General features: G+C 42.5%; 1 protein-coding gene across 8 annotated transcripts in view; it reads right to left on the bottom strand.

Moving 5' to 3' along the window:
• TBC1D1 (TBC1 domain family member 1) overlaps nucleotides 1–20,677 on the bottom strand; it is a 182,124-nt gene that overhangs the window by 74,571 nt on the left and 86,876 nt on the right. For all 8 annotated transcript variants that reach the window (XM_090035743.1, XM_090035742.1, XM_090035744.1 and 5 more), the window contains 6 exons: nucleotides 18,248–18,778; nucleotides 15,334–15,423; nucleotides 11,332–11,436; nucleotides 10,219–10,351; nucleotides 8,051–8,142; nucleotides 3,574–3,684 (listed from right to left, as the gene is read on the bottom strand). In XM_090035743.1, coding sequence (XP_089891869.1) covers nucleotides 3,574–3,684; nucleotides 8,051–8,142; nucleotides 10,219–10,351; nucleotides 11,332–11,436; nucleotides 15,334–15,423; nucleotides 18,248–18,778 — 1,062 coding nt within the window. The remainder of the gene's footprint in view (nucleotides 1–3,573; nucleotides 3,685–8,050; nucleotides 8,143–10,218; nucleotides 10,352–11,331; nucleotides 11,437–15,333; nucleotides 15,424–18,247; nucleotides 18,779–20,677) is intronic.

Genomic DNA, 20,677 nt, shown 5'->3' with positions numbered 1-20,677 from the left:
GCTGGAGCCAGAAGGGCTTCATGTCGATGGAGGGCTGCTATGAACACAACTTCACCCTCCAGATGGCCCTGGACAACGCCAGGAGGATGAGAAAGCAGTGCACGGTGGCATGGCTGGACATCTCTAACGACTATGCCTCCATTCACCACCGCCACCGCCACATCTTTGGTGCCCTCCGCAAGCTGGGCTTACCGGATGGTGTCATAGACCTAGGGCGAGAGCTCTACCACACATGCACCACAACCGTCCGCGCCACCAATGGAGAGACCGCGGAGATCCCCATCCAGTTGGGGGTGAGGCAAGGCTGCCCCCTCAGCACCATCATCTTCAACCTGGCCATGGAACCACTCCTTCGAGCCATGGCGGGCTTGACCTGTACGGCCAGAAGTTGAATGTCCTGGCCTACGCTGACGACCTCGTCCTCCTTGCCCCCGATGCCACCCAGCTGCAGCAGATGCTGGATGTGATGTCCGAGGTAGCCAGGTGGATGGGCCTGCGTTTCAACGTCACCAAGTGCGCCTCCCTGCACATCAACGGCAGGCAGAAGAGCCGCATCCTGGACTCCACCCTCACGATCCAGGGCCAAGCAATGAGGCACCTGCGCGATGGCGAGGCCTACTGCTACCTGGGGACGCCCACCAGACCAGGCAGATGCTGGAGGAGACCATCACTGGGATTGTGCAGGACGCCCACAAGCTGGACTCGTCCCTGCTGGCTACCTGGCAGAAGATAAATGTGGTTAACACCTTCCTCATCCCCTGCGTCACATTCGTCCTGAGAGGGTTGGCGGTCCCCAAGACCCCCCTCAAGAAGGTGGATACCAAGATCTGGCGGCTGCTCAAGAAGTGGCTGCACCTGCTGCTGCAGGCCAGCAATGAGGTCCTACACATCCCCTACCGGCAGGGAGGCGCCAACATCCCCCACATGGGAGACCTCTGCGACACTGTTCTGGTCACCCACGCCTTCCGCCTCCTGACCTGCCCAGATGCGACGGTAAGTACCATCATCGCCAGCGCCCTCGAGGAGACCGCCCGCAAGAGGACTGCGAGGCAGCCAACCAGACAAGACTTGGCCACCTTCCTCAGCAGCTCACTGGAGGGCGAGTTCAGCCAAGATGGCGGGGACTTTGCCTCGCTGCGGAGCCGAGCCCACAACGCCACGCGCCGCCTTGGGAAACGCATTGGCTGCGCCTGGACCTGGACCAAGGAGCACCGGGAGTTGGGAGTCTCCCTGCAACCAGCCCTGCACGCCGACCGCATCACCGTGACGCCCCACACGAGGACCTTCCTGGAGAGATTCCTGAAGGATGCCATCGGAAACAAGTACGCCGGCGACCTGAGGGCCAAACCCAGCCAGGGTAAGGTCTTCGACATTACCTCGAAGTGGGATGCTAGCAACCACTTGAAGCTCCTGCTGGGCATGACGCGCTTCGCAGACTGGCGCCTCCTCCACCGCACCCACCTCAACTGCCTGCCTCTGAATGGGGCCGTGCGCTTCGGCCACCGGGACAAGAGGTGCCAACTGTGCGGCTACGTGGCAGAGACCCTCCCCCATGTGCTGTGCAGCTGCAAGCTACACGCCAGAGCCTGGCAGCTCTGCCACAATGCTGTCCAGGACCGACCGGTGAGGGCCATCCCGGCTGTGGCAGGGGAGATCTCCGTGAACCGCACTGTCCCAGGCTGCGAGAGCCAGATGTGACCCAGCATAGTCATCACCAATGAAGAGGCCAAAAAAGTCGTGATCATGGATGTCACCATCCCCTTTGAGAACCAGCGCCAAGCCTTCACCGATGCCTGGGCTTGCAAGCAGAAGTACGCCCCACTGGCTGACACCCTGAGGGGCCGTGGCTACGATGTGACGGTCGACGTGCTCATCGTGGGAACGCTTGGAGCCTGGGACCCCAGCAACGAGAGCGTTCTGTGTTCCTGCCACGTCTCCCGCCACTATGCCAAGCTGATGCGCTGCCTCATGGCATCCGACACCATCCGTTGGTCCCGCAACATCTACATGGAACACATCACGGGCCACCGCCAGTACTCCGACTCCACCAGACGAGCCACTGCCAGACCAGACCTGGAGAGGACCACCTGAACCATGCTCCCCCTCCGCGCTAGATGGACTTTTGCTTCACTCTGAGAGGATTCTTCGACCACGGACGACCCCGCTCCACGCAAAGAGGACTCCTGCAATGAGACTCTGTATGGACTGAGGCACTTCCTCCACCATTGCGGACCATTGTAATGGGTTTGTGTGTATCTATCTCCTTTCTCTCTCAGCGTCGCAAACCCTTTCCCTCCCCTTCCCCCTTTCCCCCCCATCCCCTATCCCCAGGCTTAGTTGGCTAACTTTGTATCTCCTGTAACCTAGTTGCATTCCCCGCTTCACCCCCACGCCTCTATTGTTAGTCCCTCACTCGGGCAATCTGTATTTCCCTATCAGCTTTGTCATCTTTCTTCTGGATTCCCAAACCTAAACATTTACTACTAAAATTCAATCTATTTCTTACTGTTGGTAGAAACTAAAAAGGGCAAGTTAGCCACAAATTTCAAGAAGTGACAGGTGGTTTGGGTTGTCCTGGTTTTCAGGCTGACAGTCACCTCCCATGTTTACAAGCTAAGTGCTCATCCCCTTTGAAAAATCAATTTTTCAAACTGAATGCACAAAATTAACACACAAAAATCACTGCTCTTTTGTGCGTCTTAACTACGTAGTTTGAATACAGTACTCTGTCAGTAACAGGTCTATGCACATTATACATAAGTTGCTTTGTGGCTGCTTTGCCTCTTCCCAAGATGCTTAAACGCCAAATATCGTCATTCCTTTCCCAAATGAACAACTGTTTCTTTTGTCAATTCTGCATCAATGTTTATTAACAATCCCTGCTTACATTAGTCTCCAATAATCTTTGCACACAAAGAAACAACTTCCAAATTACTGGGTAAATTTTAAAATTAGTCTTTAAAATCAGAATATATTCCTGTGGGTTTGACAGACATTGGGTTTGACAGGCCGTTAAGTTCAAACAGGGACTGGCAGGGAGCCAGAAACAGATGGGAGAGTCTTTTTAAGATTATGCAGAACTAACTATGACGGAATGCAACATTTATTACAACTATGTGAGTGAAGACATAATTGAGAACATAATTATACTGAGAACATAACAGTAGCCAAATTTGAAAGATCAGTGATCCATCTAATCCATTTGCCTGATACACAATTTAGTTCCAAGGAGAGAATCAAGGACAATTCAGTGGTGGGATCAGCAGTGGTGACTGCTGGGTCACAAACCTGTCGCTCCTAAAAGGTTGCTGACCCATGATCTAGCCTGGTGCTACATAGCTAACCCTTTATCTGACAGTACCAGATACTAGAAAGGCAGATCTGACGTTTCTGTCAAGAAACGTTACAGTGGTTGGTTTATGTCATTAAGCAAAAGAGTTTATTTCCACTTTTTTCCCCTCTTTTAGCGTTAGTTTAAAATTTAGAAAATGACAAAGATGGAAATTAATTCTTTAAAAGTGAAAAGGAACGAAAATCAAAACATGAAATCTTTTTAAGCATAAGATCACATACCGACTTTGCTTCCCCAACATGAATATGATCCTTCTGTTTTTCTTCATACATATATCTCAGAACAGAGATAATTACCTCGTTCTCTTTTTGATCATTTCTTGGCCTTAATTTCTATAAAGCAACACAAAAAATAGAACTATATTATTATAAAACTCTGCATATTATTTCCCTTTTTTACTTTTGTGATTTAATATAATCTTCTTGATGCTACCCTATTACTCCACTAGAGAGTGCCAGTGATTCAAGTAATGCAACAATCATATTTTACAAATGCCAGTCTTGAGGTTAATTGCTGAATGTAAGGCACTGAAGCAATGGAAGCATATTTTAGGGGGGAGGGGGAATTTTTAAAGGATAATATTTTAAATAAAGCTATGGTTTCTGCTCTTTACTGTTTATGCAGTATTTATCGTTTGCCAAGATCTATATGAACTTTCTACTATGGATCTAACTTTCATTATATAAAAATTCACTTTTAACAAAATCATTTCTGTAAAATATGATTTTTAAAATTACATTGTTTCTCCTTTTAAAAATTAAGACATCTTTATGTTCTATAGAGGTTTGTTTCTAAAATATTTGCATAGTTTTAATTATAGTAAATATTCAATACAGTACTTGATCTTTGCAGAGGGTTACTTGCATCATAAGAAAATAGAACCAAATAAATTAGTGAAATAAAAGTAAAAACATCATACCACTGTTATGATATTAATGTTTTAAAAGTTACAGTGCTCTAAATGTTAGTGACCAAAAATTAGTTAATGATAAATCATTTAAAGTATTCCTTTTGGTTACAGGAATGATGAATGATAGAACTAAACAATGTAGAACAGATAAAAGCATGGACTGTATGTACATCAAGTATAATCTAGGAGTAAGGAATATCTAATGGGCTATACGATTAAAATTACTGAGATTTTCTTATTCATATTTGTATTTTGCTTAGAATTATTAGAACAGAAAGTTTTTTTAAATGATAACTCACTACAGTGTATGTGCATACACATGTATCCAGTATATAAAGGAGAAACTCTAAAAATTTTTGAAATTCATAAGAGTACTGCTATAATTCACAGGGTATATACTAGATACAAATATTGAATGTCACAGTGAGTAAGTGGGATTAGTTAAATATTTTTAGAAAGATAATCGTTTCAAAACATAAATCAGGATAATACCATATTGAACATTACAGACACTGAACCTAAAATGACAGGCTGAAAAAAAAATCACTATTAAAAATATCTGAAAAAGAAACATGTTTTATACTAAGTTTCATCCACTGAATCATTTTAGAGGCTTAAATTAAAAGGCACTTAGTAACAATAAGTTATTTTCTTAGACATCATTGCAAATGGGTAAACTTTAAGTTACTGAAATAAACAGTTATCTAAACCTCCAAATGGAGTAATGGGTGATTAACAGCCACCAGTAAGACAAATGATACAGCAAACAGTGACATCCTATAGAGAGGGTGGAAGTAGTATAACAAAAAACCATTTGCTGATTTTCCACACTAAAACAACAATTAGGTTTTCCTCCTTACTAACCTTCAACCCATTCACAAACATTCACCTTCAAATTCCCAATTTCAAGTTATTTTTGCAAAATTTCATAAATTCCTTTCTAAGCAAAACAACTGTGCTTACACTATGGCAGATGAGGAAGAAAGTATTTAAGGTGGAAGTACAACAAAGTTTCTAACTGGTTCAACAAGCTGAGATATTTTTTTTTTTTGAGTTAACCGTCCTGCTGAAATCATACAACTTAATTCAGGAATGTTAACATACTTCATGTTCATCAAAAATATCAAAGCTTTTGAAAGATTGTTTTTGGCACAGAATGCTGAATGTTCAGTTTCCTAATGAAAAGTTAAAGCTTTCTAAAGTAAGCACAGTCTTAGTGAAAAGAATAGTTGAATCAAAAAATTCATTTTTTCTATTGAAATGCAGTTTAGATTGAGTGTTTTTGACAAGCTCTATGAATGAAAAAGCAATTAAATATAGGTTGTTTTCCAGACTGTCATAAACTACTGTGATAAGCTAAAAAGACAATTCTCAGGAAAATGAAAAAAATCTAAGATTGTAGGACTGTAAGAAAGTAGTAACTGAAGAGCCTTCATGATATCAAATAGTCCAGTTCCCTGGTCCGGGCAGGATCATCCACAACTAAATCATCCCAACAAAGCACCACTAACTCAGGTGTGCTTAACCCCCAGACGGTGGGCCAAACCCAGCCTGTGGAGCTAGCACGTGGCCCACGAAGCTCCTGATAAATTGGGAAATTTGGGGGGGAAAAGCAGCAGCCATTAATACTGCCACTTATCCCCTGCTGCCAAAGTCCCAGGCACCCAGGACTCTTAACCCCTCTCCTTCCCTACCTCTACCCCTGCTCCCCCCCACATTGCCAAGTCAGTGAGCACCACTGGTCTAACCTGCTCTTGGCAATTTCCAGGGATGGAGATTTCACAACTTCTCTAGGTAGGATATTCCAATAGTTAACCATTTGCCTAGTCAGAAAAGTCTTCCTAATCTCCAACCTAAATTTTCTCTACTGCAACTTGAGGCCACTGTTCCTAGTTCTATCCCCTCTGGCCACAAAGAATAGTCTATCTGAGGGGTGCTCAACCTATGCCTGTGGGCCTCTGGAGCTGTGTCATCTGACCTGTGAGTTTCCCCACAAATCAGAAAATGTGGAGGCAGAAGAGCAGTGGCCATTCCCCTGATGTCAAATTTCCTGATCCATGGGAAGCCCCATGGGCTAAATGGGGAATGCAAGGCAGTGTGGGATCCGATTTCAGTACATAAGAGCCTGATCCCAGAGCCCTGGGCATGCAGGGCCTGATCCTGGTGCACCGGACCAGTGCAGGATGTGCATGAGGCTGGCTTTGAACAGAGTCGATCCTGGCACGTGGCACCGGGCAGTGGTGAAAGAGTGCCGGGACCCAAACCCGACACATGGAGCCCAATCCTGGCACACAGGTGGCTAAATAGGGGTGGTGCGGGGCCTATCTTGGCATGCAGGGTCCTCAGTCATCGCTTCTCCAAACTAAAATAACCCTAATTCTAGCAGCCTTTTTCCTGTTGAATTTTGCTTCCCACGCCTCAAATAATTGTTGGCATTCTCTGCATCTGTTCACATCTTTCCTGACATCTGGGGCCCAACACTAGACAGAATACTCCAGGTGATCCCTCACCAGTGCTGAATAGTGGTAGATACACTGCCTTTGATTTGCAAGTGACACTCCTGTTAATCCCATCCAGTATGATGTTGGCCTCTTTTTGGCAAGAAGAGCACACTGTTGGCTCATATCCAATTTATGGTCCACTGTAATCCCATGGATCCTTGTCTGTAGTTCTCCAGTTTATTCAAACATTCCCTAATCCAAGGGTGGGCCATTATTTGGGCCCATGGGCCACACAGGCAGTTTTGGGTAGCTGTCATGGGCCAGTCAGCATCACCTCCCGACAACAGGCCAGAGCCCACGTGCCCTGTGGCTCCTCCCTGCCACTGCCACTGCCAGCAGTGCCCAACCTCTGGCCCTGGCTTGCCTCATGCCCACTCCGGACTTGCAGAGTGGATCACCTCCAGACCAGCTGGGATGCACATGCACAGCCACGACTCCAGCCTGCCCGCACCTGCTCCAAACCAGCCTGCCCATGCTGAGCAGCAGTGGCAGTGACGGTAGCCTGCAGAAGCTGCTGTTGGGTGCAAGGGAAAAGCAGCCACCTTCCCGTACTGCTGCCGGGACCTTCTTGCTGTAGCCACCTGGAGCCAGTGCCTGGGCTGGACTGCCCTGTGACTCCTCTCCACTGCATCGCTGCCCCTCTGGGCAGCCCAGAGGTAGTGCTGGTGGCGACGGCAGTGGAGAGGAGCCGCAGGGCAGCCTGGACATTGTTTACCGTGGGTGGGCAGGTCCAGAGGAGGCGAAGGGTAGCCTGAGGCTGGGGCTGTACACCTGGGTCCTAAGTGGTCCAGAGCTGGTTTGCCCTAGTTGGCGTGGGTCCAGAGAAAGCATAGGCCAAGGCTGTGCAGATGTTCCCTGCCAATCTCTACGGGGCCAGCACAGCAGCAGCAGCCAGAAGGAGATGCTGTAGCCTCGGTTGCCTAGAAATAGAGTCTAGCTCCAGACCCACCCCAGCCCCGCTGCACGTCCGGGGTGGTGGGACATGCCATGGGCTAGATGCAGTCTAAGCCAGGTGGGACTGAGGGACCCACCGTGGGCTGGACAAAGTCTCTCCACAGGCTGTATCCAGCCTGCAGGCCATATTTTGTCCACCTCCACCCTAATCTGTATTTGTGCATGCAGCTATTCTGTACCAAATGCAGAAACTTTCAATTGCCTTTGTCAAATTTCATCTGATTGATCTGAGATCATTTCTCCAGTCTATTCAAGTTTTCACTTGACACAAAAAATTTTAGTAAAACACAAACCAACAACTTAATAAAACAAGCAAAAAAGCACAAAGATTACCTGAACCTCCTCAAAAACAGAGGCTTGTTCCTGATTATTTAGTGTTGTTAGATGCTTTTGTAGTTCTAATTTAGTTTTAGAAGGATGTAGTCCTAGGAAGAGGGGAACAAAAGGAAAAGCAATAAACCAAGCCCAAATTTGCGACAATTTAATTATCATATAATCTTTACTGGAGGTCTTAAACAAAGGTTGCATTAAAGTTGTTTAAATAACTTGATCTGTTTCACTTATTTTAGAAGAATGCTACATTAACCTAAGCAAATATGAACATATTCATGTATGTATGATGAGAAAATGCACCCTTTGCAACAAGGAGTTTTGCTGAAATAGAAAACAATTAGAATTGTTAGCCAACCTAGAAAATGCTGTGTTATTATAAAACACAAAGTGAACGTACCATGTGTTGGAGCTTAACCAGACTGCCTTTACTGGTGTTTTGTACCAAGTTTGTATTAATATTTGCTACTACTTAATTATGTTTATGCCTCATTCCAGAGGAAGGCAACCTTTTGCTGGTTTGAGCCACTCTTTGTCACCTGGTCCCTCCCACGGGCTGGAAGACTATATCCCCAGAGTGACCAGCTGCCTGCACTTACACTCACGGCTGATCTCCAACCACTCTGTGCAGGTGGCAGACCAACAGACTCTATAGTGAGGGAGAGCACTAGGGAGAGCACAGTAGAGCTCTGTGCCATAGATCCCTTGCGCCGAAGCAGACCCTTCTGTGTGAGACCAGATGGTAGGTTCCTGACCCCTGCCTCAGTAAAACTCTTGATGAAGCAAAATATTGACTAAGATGCACTGTATACTGCATTCTCCAAATATACTGAAAGTTAAAAGCAGATAACACTGTCCCTCAGATATATTATTCAAGTTCTTGTCCCAGATTAAGCTGGTAACAAATCACCACCAAGCTTCTGAACTTCTGAAAAACACCTGACTGTGGAACATGGTCAGTGCTCTACCATACTGGAAGTGGATTCTCTGGTAGGATTCAATAGCATGTCTGCACAAAAAACACATCAAACTCAGTAATGCTCTGTGTGAACTGCCTCCTAAACAGGAAGTAGCATAACTATCCTCAAAGCATGACTGATAGACTAATTAGCATGAAGGCAAACTAACTGGAACTGTCTCTCAGTAGTACTAATTAACCTAACCACGTGTTGTCTACATGTGGCAGCTATGCAGGGAGCACTGCAACATGTTTAAGGAAACTGCTACCGGACATAGCCTGTAAGACTCAACTGGCCTTCTGAGTGCCCTCAGAATCAGAGCTGTTTAGAAGGCCAAACAAAGTACAGTGCAATGCAATTTTGGAAATTCTCCAGTTTCTACAGATTAATTCTAGATAGGCCTTAGTCCAACAAGCTACTGCTAGTTTGATCTGACAGCTGCTGTCCCTTATTCATCACAGCTCTACCTTAAATAGCTAAATCCTTAGCTGTGAAAGCTGCTGAAATTGCAACACATTTCTTCTGGACAACAGATATAGGCTGCAAGTCTATTGTTTCTATCAAAGATGAAACAAATTCTTTAAAAGATCCAATATTTGAAATCACGCTTAACAGTAGCCTAATAACACTATCCAATTTAATTGAATTCATTAACAACTAGTAAAGTATATCTTCTTTAAAAGATCTTATAAAAGTGATTTTCAGTTTTATTAGTGTATAAATTAGAGAACCAAACTCTTCAATTCAATTTTGTAGATAGCTATTATTTTTTAAATATTAAAGTACTGTATGAATAAATTTGGCTTTTGCTTGACAATTCTTCTTTCCTACAATCTATATTTCAGTTTTTAAAACAAAAAATCTGGCTGGCCTTCAAAACCCACAACAAAAATCAATACCCTAAGGCAGGGGTGGGCAAAAAACGCAGCCCGTGGGCCGGATATGGCCCACCAGGCCATTCTGTCCAGCCCATGGGTCCCCTAAAAAGTTTAGAAAATTAATATTTATCTGCCCCGGCTGCCTGTCATGCAGTCCTTGATAGCTTTTCAAAACTCAGTAAGCGGCCCTCCGCCCAAAATAATTGCCCACCCTTGCCCTAAGGAAAAAGTATATTCTTGCATATAAGTGTTTTATACGTAAAATTCTCACTCTGAACAGTCAGTCAGTCTCAGACACTCTGAGAGTGCCAGTATCAGCTTAATAAATACCTACCTTCTATTTTCTCACAGAGTTTATGCAGGCTTTGCATAGGACATACTTCACAGAGCTGGAGCTGAGATCTGGAGGTTTGTTGCACAGCAGCTACAGTGAAAGCCTGTTTTAGAGTCATCATGATTTCATCAACCTAAAGAGAATAACAACAGAAACCAAGGTGAATGAACAAAACTTATGTTAAAGTTATGTTGGTGTGCTTTTTCTTTGAAATGGCATCTTAGGTTAATATTTATGCTCCAGAGCAGAGGATGTCAATGAGACAATGACCTGATTACTAGTGAAGCAGGGAGCTTTGACTTTAAAAATCAACACTGGTGTCAGTTTTAAGGACTCCCCATTCATTTTGATGGGAATTCTATTGCATATAATCTGATTCAATACTTTGTTAAGCATGAAGTTTTCCATGGTCACCCAAAATATCAAGGGAAATGATTACATAGGTTTTAATATTCTTATTTCTGCCTTAAACAAATATTAACTGTTTTTTACATTACAATCTTAAGGACATTACATTACATTACACTGCAATCTTGTGGACAGCATCGAGAGGGTCCAGAGGAGGGCCACTTACATGATCAGGGGGCAGCAGGGTAGACCCTACGAGGAGAGGTTACGGGACCTGAACATGTTCAGCCTCCACAAGAGAAGGCTGAGGGGGGATCTAGTGGCCTGTTATAAACTAGTCGGGGAGGATCAGCAGGCATTAGGGGAGTCACTATTCCCCCATGCACTGCCAGGAGTGACCAGGAATAATGGTCACAAGCTGGCAGAGGGCATGTTTAGGCTAGATATCAGGAAGCGCTACTTCAGACAGGGCGGCTAGAGTCTGGAACCAACTTCCAAGAGAAGTGGTGCTGGCTCCTACCCTGGGGGTTTTTAAGAGGAGGTTGGATGAACATCTTGCTGGGGTTGTTTGACCCCAGTATTATTTCCTGCCACGGCGGGGGGTCGGACTAGATGATCTACTCAGGTCCCTTCCGACCCTAGAAACTATGAAACTATGACAATTACATTCTGGGTGCAGTTCCAGGGCAATGGGAATTGAAAACACTAAGCCAAAGAAACCTCTCAGCAAGGTACAAGATTGCTCTCTTCATTTATGTCGCTTACCAGGGCTTCATCTGTGCACTGAAACACATAGCAGACAAAGTGGCAGCCTCCGCTTTCTGAAGATTCTCTGCAGATGAACCCAAAATGGTCCACATGCCTAATTCCCTGGCATAAAAGAACAGCAGTCAGTCTCATGCCGACTCCATACACAATTCCAAAAGCATAACAACTTTATGGTAAATGAAGTATCTCATGCCCGCCATGTAATATCTATCTAGCCCATTAAAGAAACCACTACTGCACACAACTTTTTAATATATTTAAATCAAAAATACCTTCTTGCAAATGCAACAAACTGTAGGGAGTTTGGGAAGCACTTGCATGAATAGGAAAGGGGATAATTGCTGTTCAGTGTTTGAACTGGGGCCATGAAGACTTAAATTATTTTCATAGGGTTTTGAAGTTGTCAGAAAACTTGAGAGGCAATGTAAAACCAATATGCAATAATAGTTTTAAAGGTCCCAGGTTCATGATTTTTCACATTTCAGTGGAAGCAGAGATTTTTCCCAAATTGACTGTCTACTGAAATTTCCGAAGTCCTTCCCTGCTTCTGCTTGTCCTTTGTCAGACTCAGATCTTTTCACTAAGTGTTCGAAGAAGTTTTCATTATTTTCATCAGCAAGAGTTGTCTCTGCTTACTAAGGAGAGATGATGGTCTGTACAGCTATTATTCCTATTTTTTTTATCATGGTGTTTCCTTCCTTCTTAAAACTAATACTGTATTCACTCAAGTACAAAATGAGGGATGGGGAAAATCAGCATGGGAAAGAAAGCCCTTCATCTTATATTTGCATACAAGGAAACCTCATTAAAAGCATTGTCTATCATTAAACAGATGCCAAAAGCAGCATGCGATCAGTAATAGAAACCAACTTGGTGTTAGGATAACAAAAAATGGTTGGATTTGTTGCATCAAAACCAGTACATGATTCACATAATTCATAGTCAATTATAAATATTCTGATTTTTATCAAGTAGGTCCTGTTTCTGATGTTCTTTACAGAGCTGAAATTTGTCACTATATCATGAGGAGAGTAAAATAATAAAATATGAACACACAAAACAACCAGCAACACTAAAAAGCATATATATACACATACATACACACACACACTCACACGTAGCATATATATTCATATATATAAAACCCATTCACCTAAAGTAATCTGAATAGTATTATCTCCTTGCTATAAATATTAACAACCCTTTAGCAGGTGCCAGCTAAATCCAGAAAAGTAACTTAATAGATACCCAGCTTCTTGTAATATGACAGTTACATACTCATTTCATTTTTAAAATATAAGTATCATGACAAAGGCAAACAGCTAGTATTAATACTTCAGCAAAAGAAATGAATTAGAAAGATAAGCTGGCACTGCATCCTCAGTTTCTAAAAGTCTAATTTCCACTAAAAGCACAGCCAATCTTAGGGTTTTATTTGGTTATCCATAATAATTCCTGAATGGATAATGACATGTTATAGAAAATGCAAGGCATGATTCTGCTCTCAATTATGTATTTGTAAGTTCACTAACTTCAGAACAGTATACTCCTTATTTGTAGCATTGTTAGTGAGATAAAGATAAAAGCTAGGCAATATTTCTGTTGATTACTCTGAACTATGCATGTTCCATACTGGGTACTATTCTGAGTTCTTTCTCAGCCTGAATGAGCCATGGTCTTCTATGGTCTTGTGCTACAGACCTGGGAAAATCGAAATTCTTATCAGGTTATTTAGAATCTGTTAGAACACAATAGGAATTAACCACTATTCTTTGAAATGCGTTTAAAATACACATCCCTAAAACAGCTCATCCCACTAGAATGGGTTGTAATGTTACTAACATTCCAATTTCTGTACCAAGCAATCCATTAACAAGAAATCATAGGAATTATTTGTGATCCCAGACACAATCATGCCATGCTCTATATCTCCAATATCAAGCAACAGAGGAAATGAAACACTTTTTTCCTAGATCTTTCCTCACCTAACTAGCAAATCATTTAACCATCCATTTACTTTAAGCACACTACTTTTCCCATGGCTTTGGTTAGGCACGTCTTTGAAGGTTTTGCTGAACTGGGGCACGAGAAGTTTAAGTTTGTATAATGCAAAACACAGCTGGCACACTCTCAAGACCTCATAATGGGTGAACAAGCCAGCCTATTAAAATACACAAAACTTCCATTCTTTGGAAGCATACTTGTTTAATACGCCAATTGCTTAGAACAACAAGATCAAAGCAGAGAAACTGAGGCAGCAACCTTTGCCTCTTCTCTCACTTTCCAGTATCAGAAAGATGGGGAGCTGCTGCATATTCCCTAGTATCTTCACTTTATACACCACCTAATCAATAGAGTTTTACAGGGAAAGGGACATGCCTTGATTCAGAAACTAATTTCCTTTTAATTCTGAGAAAAACATAGTTGATCTTGAAGGCAAGCTACAAGGTTTCATCTAATGAGTCAGGATTCTGCCTGAGGAAGTGGCTTTGAGCCTTAAACTGATTTAAGAGCATCTGCTCAGGTGCCTACCCTGGAATGACAAAAATCAATTAAAAATACTCCTTTAATTAAAAGAACCACAAGTTTACGTAAAGATAAGTCAAGTATAGGTAATGCCTTAAATTACAATCTCAGAACATATTATGAGGTAAGTAACACATTACAACATTGCGTAGTTATTTAAAGAAAGCATCCTATGGAAAATGTCTACAAAAACATTGATCATTAAGATATTTGAGAATTTGAAAAACTGAAAAGCCTGGGATAGGGTTGGGCAGGGAATGTCCAGTGACTGGTCCTATGTTGGCTTTGATAACCTTGGGCCTTATTACATCTTATGCCGACAGCCACGCTAATGTTAATCAGCTTAGTGGAGCAGTCGCACCTTAAGGCAAAAAGCTGTCTCTGACCTTCCTTTACCTATGTCAAGGCTTGGTGACCAGGGGCAAAACTAGGAGCTAGGGGCAGGACTGGCTCACTGCTCCTCCTGGGCAGAGTGAGCATCACAGCCCCAGAGCCCTTGGAGGCTGTGTTGCTTCCCACTGCCACTCAGACCAGCTCGCTGCTTTCACCAAATGGCAGAATGGGGGTGGTCCTTCTGCACCCCTCAAACTGGCTTGCTTTGCCAGTCTAAGCAGTAGTACAAGGCGCTGCAGCTGCCAGGTGCTCTGGAGCTTCAGTGTTTGCTTTGCTTGACATGCCATGGGGGGAAGGCAACATGCCCAGCCCCACTGTGCCCCAGCATCCCCACTTCCCCGAAATCAGGAGGGGCCACTGCATCCTTGGATGCTGGAGGTCTTCAACTTAAGCAGAACAGCTGTAGGGAGTGGCCAGACCCTAATGGAACAGGAGCAAAATTAGGCAGATTAGAGATAATCCTGCCCTGGAGTGGCCTTATTTAAAGACAAATAACAAGTGCTTTAAACCACTTAAAGGTGTTAATGTGCAGCCAATCCAGGAGTTAAGAGCTCCAAAAGCTGCCTAAAATTACTGGGTAACAAGGCCCCTTCAGTGCAGCTATGCCTAAAACCCCTTATCAAAACTTTAGATTAGTGGTGCTCAACTTTTTTGCCCTATGAGCCAGATGGGCTGCGCCTAGTCGGTTTGTGGCAAAGGTTTGTGTGGCACAGAAATCAGCCTCCCTGCTTAAGACACACCCCCAGTTTTGGAGGGCTAATTTTTAGATGAACGGTGCATGTGGTATGCAAGTAAACGTGGTATTTACAAAGATAATGTTCAGTAACATCCAATGGTCTGTTCGGGCATTATTACATTAAAATGCCCGGAAATGGCAATGTGAATGCTGGACTTGCAAAAGAGTGAATCCTTCTCTTGAAACTCGAAACCAGAACTTAGTCCAATAGCTTCTTATTGATCAAGACCTGACTACAGATATTACAAGAGTAACTATTAAACACAAAATTAAAAGCCTCATGAAATCACTGATTAACAGAAAGTAATGTGAGAAGCCCCAAAATTAATATACCACCAATTTACCTGAGAGCAAAATGAAATTTCTTTAAAGCTTTTCTCAAGTGCTACTTTTTTTGTGTCTGGGCTGATGAGGTACACCTCAGACTGGCCAATCTAAAAAAAGTTAATGAAAAGAGAATATTATTTAGCATTGAAAACACAACGGATTTGTTCCAACCGCAAAAATGGTTCCCAGACACAAGCACTCTCAATATTTATTCTATTTTACACTTTAAAGCAACTGAGATTTATTGATACTAGTAAAATAGATACCACATTTTCCATGAATGAAAGAAAATATATTCATGCAAGGTTTGACCTTCCTTGCTGCTCTACAGCACTGTAAAAATACTGAATCGGAATTTTGGTTTGTGTAAGGCAAAGGAAACAGTAAAGGAACTGCATTTAGCTAGACAACTGTAAAACTAGATTTCAGGCAAGGAATTCAGCAGACTTGGCGTGACAATTTTTCAAAGTTATGTGGTAAACCTTCAGTGAGGGGTAACTCTAGGTTTGGAAATCCACCTACTTTCCCAATTATTTTTTTTTTTAGAAGCTTCATAAGACATATAGGGTTGGATGTATTTCCAGCTATAAAAATGAAGGATTGGAGGGCTTTTATTTATACTTAGTTGTAAATTAATTTCTGATCCTGTAGCTATTGTAAATAATAGCTAGATTTAGATAGGAAGTCTTCTGATAAATCAGTGCTAGCTTTAAAGTAAAACAAGTGTTCAAGATTTCAGCCTTTGGCAGCGTTTTTCATTAGGATTGGATGTGACCCAATATGGAATGTTTAAAACTACCAAGAGTTGCCAGTGTGTCAAAAAATTGCCAGAGACAATCCTGCAATTAAGCCAAGAGGGGCAGGCTGATTGCAGCTTGGTGAACTTCCAGTTATTTTCTTCTTACAAAGGTGGTCTCTCCCTCATAAACACTAAAAGCAAATATACCCACCCTCAACCCCAGCAACCTTTAATTCCCAGAAGGCTTCATTCCAATGAGGGAAAAGGGCAGGAGTAGGGGAGTGGATCACTTCCCTAAAATGCTGGCCAGGACAGCAATTTCCCAGGTCGGATTAGGAATATCGGAAACTGTATCAAAGGCATTTTAGCAGAGTTGGTAGGCAGGCATCCTTGTTCAAATGTTTTTCAGAGTTAACATGCCAAATGTTCGGCTTCTACTTTGACCCTTGGAATTTCCAGAAGTTCTTTTGAACTTACAAAATCTGAAGAGGTTTTTTTCTCTTGGTTAGGCAATTAGCTATAACAGTTACCCAGGAAGCAGAAGACCTGGGCACCCCTCAGCCAGGGAAAGTTTTGTACATTCATCTCTGAATTCCAGCACAATACCCTAATGACCACAGTACCCTAATGATTATTGAATCCCACCTCCAAACAGAAACATAGTTCACTGTGCATGCTCCATAGTCATGGTAACATGTTTGTGTCCATGCTGCATATGGAATAAAATCACAAACAGGGTGTAAGTGACAAAAATGGTAGTTACATGGCTGGGTAATTGCCATGAGGCATGTGAAGTAAAACAACATTCTACATATTTGCTATCTCTGCAAGGCCTCCAGAACAAGCCTAGGTGTGGCTCGTTTCATCACCAACAGATAAACCATGGCCACTAATGCCCATACCACCTGCCCTCAAGCTCCCATATTTAAGCACCACAGAGGATTCTGGGGCACTTCTGGGTGACTCTACCTTCAGCTCCTGATACAATTGGGGCTCCTGGTATATAACTGGGGCTGCTCCAAGCTGCTCAGGTGCACTACTGACCCATCAATGCTGCTTAATCTGCAGGCTCAGGCCTGTGTAGAGCAGGTAGGAACGAGTAGGATTCATACCTCTCACTATTGCTATCAAAGCCAGAGAGACAGCCTTACTTGGGTACCCACTTTCAGTATTCATGTACAAAGAGGTTAAAGCCATTTAGTTTCCATTTCTGTAAAAAAAAAAAAAAACTACTTAAAATTTCACACCTCTTTCAGATTTAGGTTGTTCTGGAATGCAAAAGAACTTTACAGTTTGGGAGAGGGATGGCGGGGTGGGGGGAAGGTGGAGAGAGACATTACTCTCCCACTCCACCTTGCAGTGCTTGCTATCATTACCAGAGCAGAAATAGAGATATTTAAAAATTAAGACTTACTTAAACAGAGGCTATCAAAACATCAGAGTGAAAATCCTATCCCAGTGGAGAGGTATACATATGGCATTGCTTTTAGTAAAGCACTAATTTTGCTTTCAATCTTCCTCTGTTTGCCACCCTGAAGGAGCCAGTCTACAGCTGCAGAGCTTAGACAAAATACCTACTACTGCTATCCCTAGGCACATTTCCACTCCAGCAGTTACAAAACATTGTGCTTGTGGTTTCACTGTGAAGGGCACCCATTAATGCAGTGCACCTCCTCCCCCACTTCAAGTGAGGATGTGAATGAGAGCAATAAGAGTGATGTCAATTTAGTCTCATGCTGTCTACATGTTAACTTGTAGACATGTTTTCAAATACAGGACCTGTATTTAAAGAATCTTCCAAAGAATCTGCACTTTAACTATAGGTAGTATCTTTCACTTACAAAATTGTTTCTGCTGGTTTTACTTAACATGATTATGTATGTCATAGAAATAAAAATCAATTGCCAGATATATATAAAGGCATAATAAAGAAACATGCCTTAATAACTTCAGTTATTTTACAAGTTTTTAGAAGCCCAATTTTTCAGTTTAACTCATTTTGACCAGTGAAGTCAAGATCTGCATTGACTGATAAAATTATATAGAAACATGTGATTTTGTTTAACTCAAGCCCCAACAGCTGTTGTTAAGCTATTCAAGGAAGAACCTATTCTGTAGGATATCTGCTTTTGCATTTACCATCCAGAATCTAGAGACATAAAACAATGGCAAGAGCTGTAATCTTGCTTTACCGTAAACAGCATAGTCCGGTTTTCTGCAATATCTGTTGGCTGTACAACACTGTGCCCATACATATGTTGACTTTTTATGTTCAGCAAAATAGCATCTTCCTCAAAAGAGCTGATAAAGCTGTTGCTCCTGCGACTATCTTGAAAGTCCTTCTTAAAAGAAAAGGAACGCAACCCAGGCTGAGAGTAGGACTTCCTCATTGGCTTTTTCTCTTCTTCATCACTGACCAAGGGTTGGAAGACTGATCGGAATTTATCACTTAAGGAAAATCCCCCTGAGTTACTGGCAGTTTCATGTTGTTGGGACAGTGAATTGAACTCCATTTTTTTTGTACAGCTGGCATGGTTAAATTTTTCAATACATTCGTCTATGAGGGCTGGGGGTGCATTTTTATGTGCTACTGTCACTCGCCCGCAGAACAATACTTCAAACTTCTTGGCAAATGGGTCTTCAGAATCAGACAGATTAATCTGAAATTCTTCTTGACGAGCAATTTTTCCAGCCTGGCGAATGGAGTTAATAATCTCAGGCACCTATAAGAAATAAGGACAAATTGTATATTAATAAACAACTTTATAACTGCCAGACTGGAATGCAGAAATTCCAAAAGTGGCTACTTGTGTCATTTCAGGCAGTGAATGCATCAGCAGTTAAATATTATTCAAAAGAAAATGTTTGCAAGAGAATGAAGAAGTGTCTCCTTCATTTGTTTCTCTAACAAAAGAGCAGCATCATAATACACCTGCTCTTAAGGTCTGCTCTTCCAAGGCACTAAAAATTTTCATAGCATCAATGAGTCGGAAGGGACCTAGACAGATCATCTAGTCCGACCCCTGCCATGGGCAGGAAGGAGCATTGGGGATGGCAAGGGTCATAAGACCCCAGCCAGGTGCCTATCCAGTCTCCTCTTGAAGATCTCCAGGGAAGGTGAGAGCACCACCTATTCCAGGCTCTGGCCACCCTTACCGTGAAGTAGTTCTTCCTAATACCCAACCCAAATCTATCCTTCCTCAGCTTGTGGCCATTGTTCCTGGTGACCCCAAGGGGGGGCCCGGTGAACAGACTTTCCCTGAGTCCCTGCTGCTGGCCCCTGATAAGGCTGTAGGCAGCCACAAGATTCCCCCCCTCAGTCTCCTCTTGCAGAGACTGAAGAGATTCAGGTCAGTGAAGCATAAGTACTTCACATGACCTTGTCAAAGGAAAAGGAAAAAAGAAAGGAAAATAATCCAGAATACAAAGAACTATTACAAATCAATCTATAAGCAACATGAAATCTCTCTTAATTTCTTTTATTTTTCATTTTACCCACTCACCAAATGTCATTGTTAAATTAATGTTAAATGTTGCATATTTCTTGGACCAGTAGCTTCTTCTATCGCCAAGTCAAAATATTTTTGACGAGATGTTAATTTGTTTAACAGAAAAAGAAACATTCTTTTTGAGGTCATTTTTTATTCTGTAATTTCTCAGGGTGGGAATCCTGACTACACTGACTTAAGAAACACTCCGTCCATTTTCAGAGAAATATGCTGTTTAACCCAAAAAGCTATAAGTTAAAAAGGCCCAACTTCTATCAGATACCAGTATTTTTTCTTAAAATTAATAGTATCAGATATTGGTTGAACTGCCTGAATTACACATGCAGATCATCTCATTGCAATTTCCTACGCCAATATTTGTAGCATGTGTATCACACACAGTTCTAACATACCATTTTGCATTCTTTCAGCTTTTGATTGAACTAAAGCATTACTTAAGACAGCAGCAAAGCAAACAGAAGTACACATGTGTGCGCGCGCGTGCATGCACAGAGCATATACTGAAAAATATTTAATTGTGCAGAAGGGTTTTGACAAGTCTCCACTACAGAACCCAGAAAAGCCATCTCCCCATAACTGAATACAGACATGGAGATATATTCCTGAACTCCATCAACCCTTTCTAGAAATCACCTTGGCCTTTAAAACAAACATGTCCTTTTTTTCAAACAGTGTAAACATAGTTGGATTTTGCAGGAAAGCTGGAACAAGAACCAACAATGGCATTAAGGGAAAAACATCTGGAAGGTTAAAAAAGAAAGAGAAAGGAGGGAAAAAAAGAGGTTTTACTTTGGCAGTTCAGAAAAACATCAATTACATCAATTCTTTCCTTTTATAGATAAGGAAGTTCAGCAACAAGAAAAACTCCAAAACTTACATGGTCAGGGGATTAAAACAATGAGTAACAAATAACCAAAAAGAGGTCAGGAAACATTACTTCACCCTTGAGCATGAGGCATGAGTCATCAGTTAAATCATATATAGAGCAAAAAGACAATGTCTAGGGGTTACAGTAGAAGACTGGAGGCAATGACCGTAAAGGTTTATTCTTAGCTATGTCACTAATTAGCTATGCGGCTTTAACAGCTCTCTGCTTCGATTTAACTTTATAAG

This window comes from Crocodylus siamensis, chromosome 2, assembly GCF_052110815.1.
Source record: "Crocodylus siamensis isolate JL-2025a chromosome 2, ASM5211081v1, whole genome shotgun sequence".
NCBI lineage: Eukaryota > Metazoa > Chordata > Crocodylia > Crocodylidae > Crocodylus > Crocodylus siamensis.
This window is presented reverse-complemented; position numbering and strand designations above follow the sequence as displayed.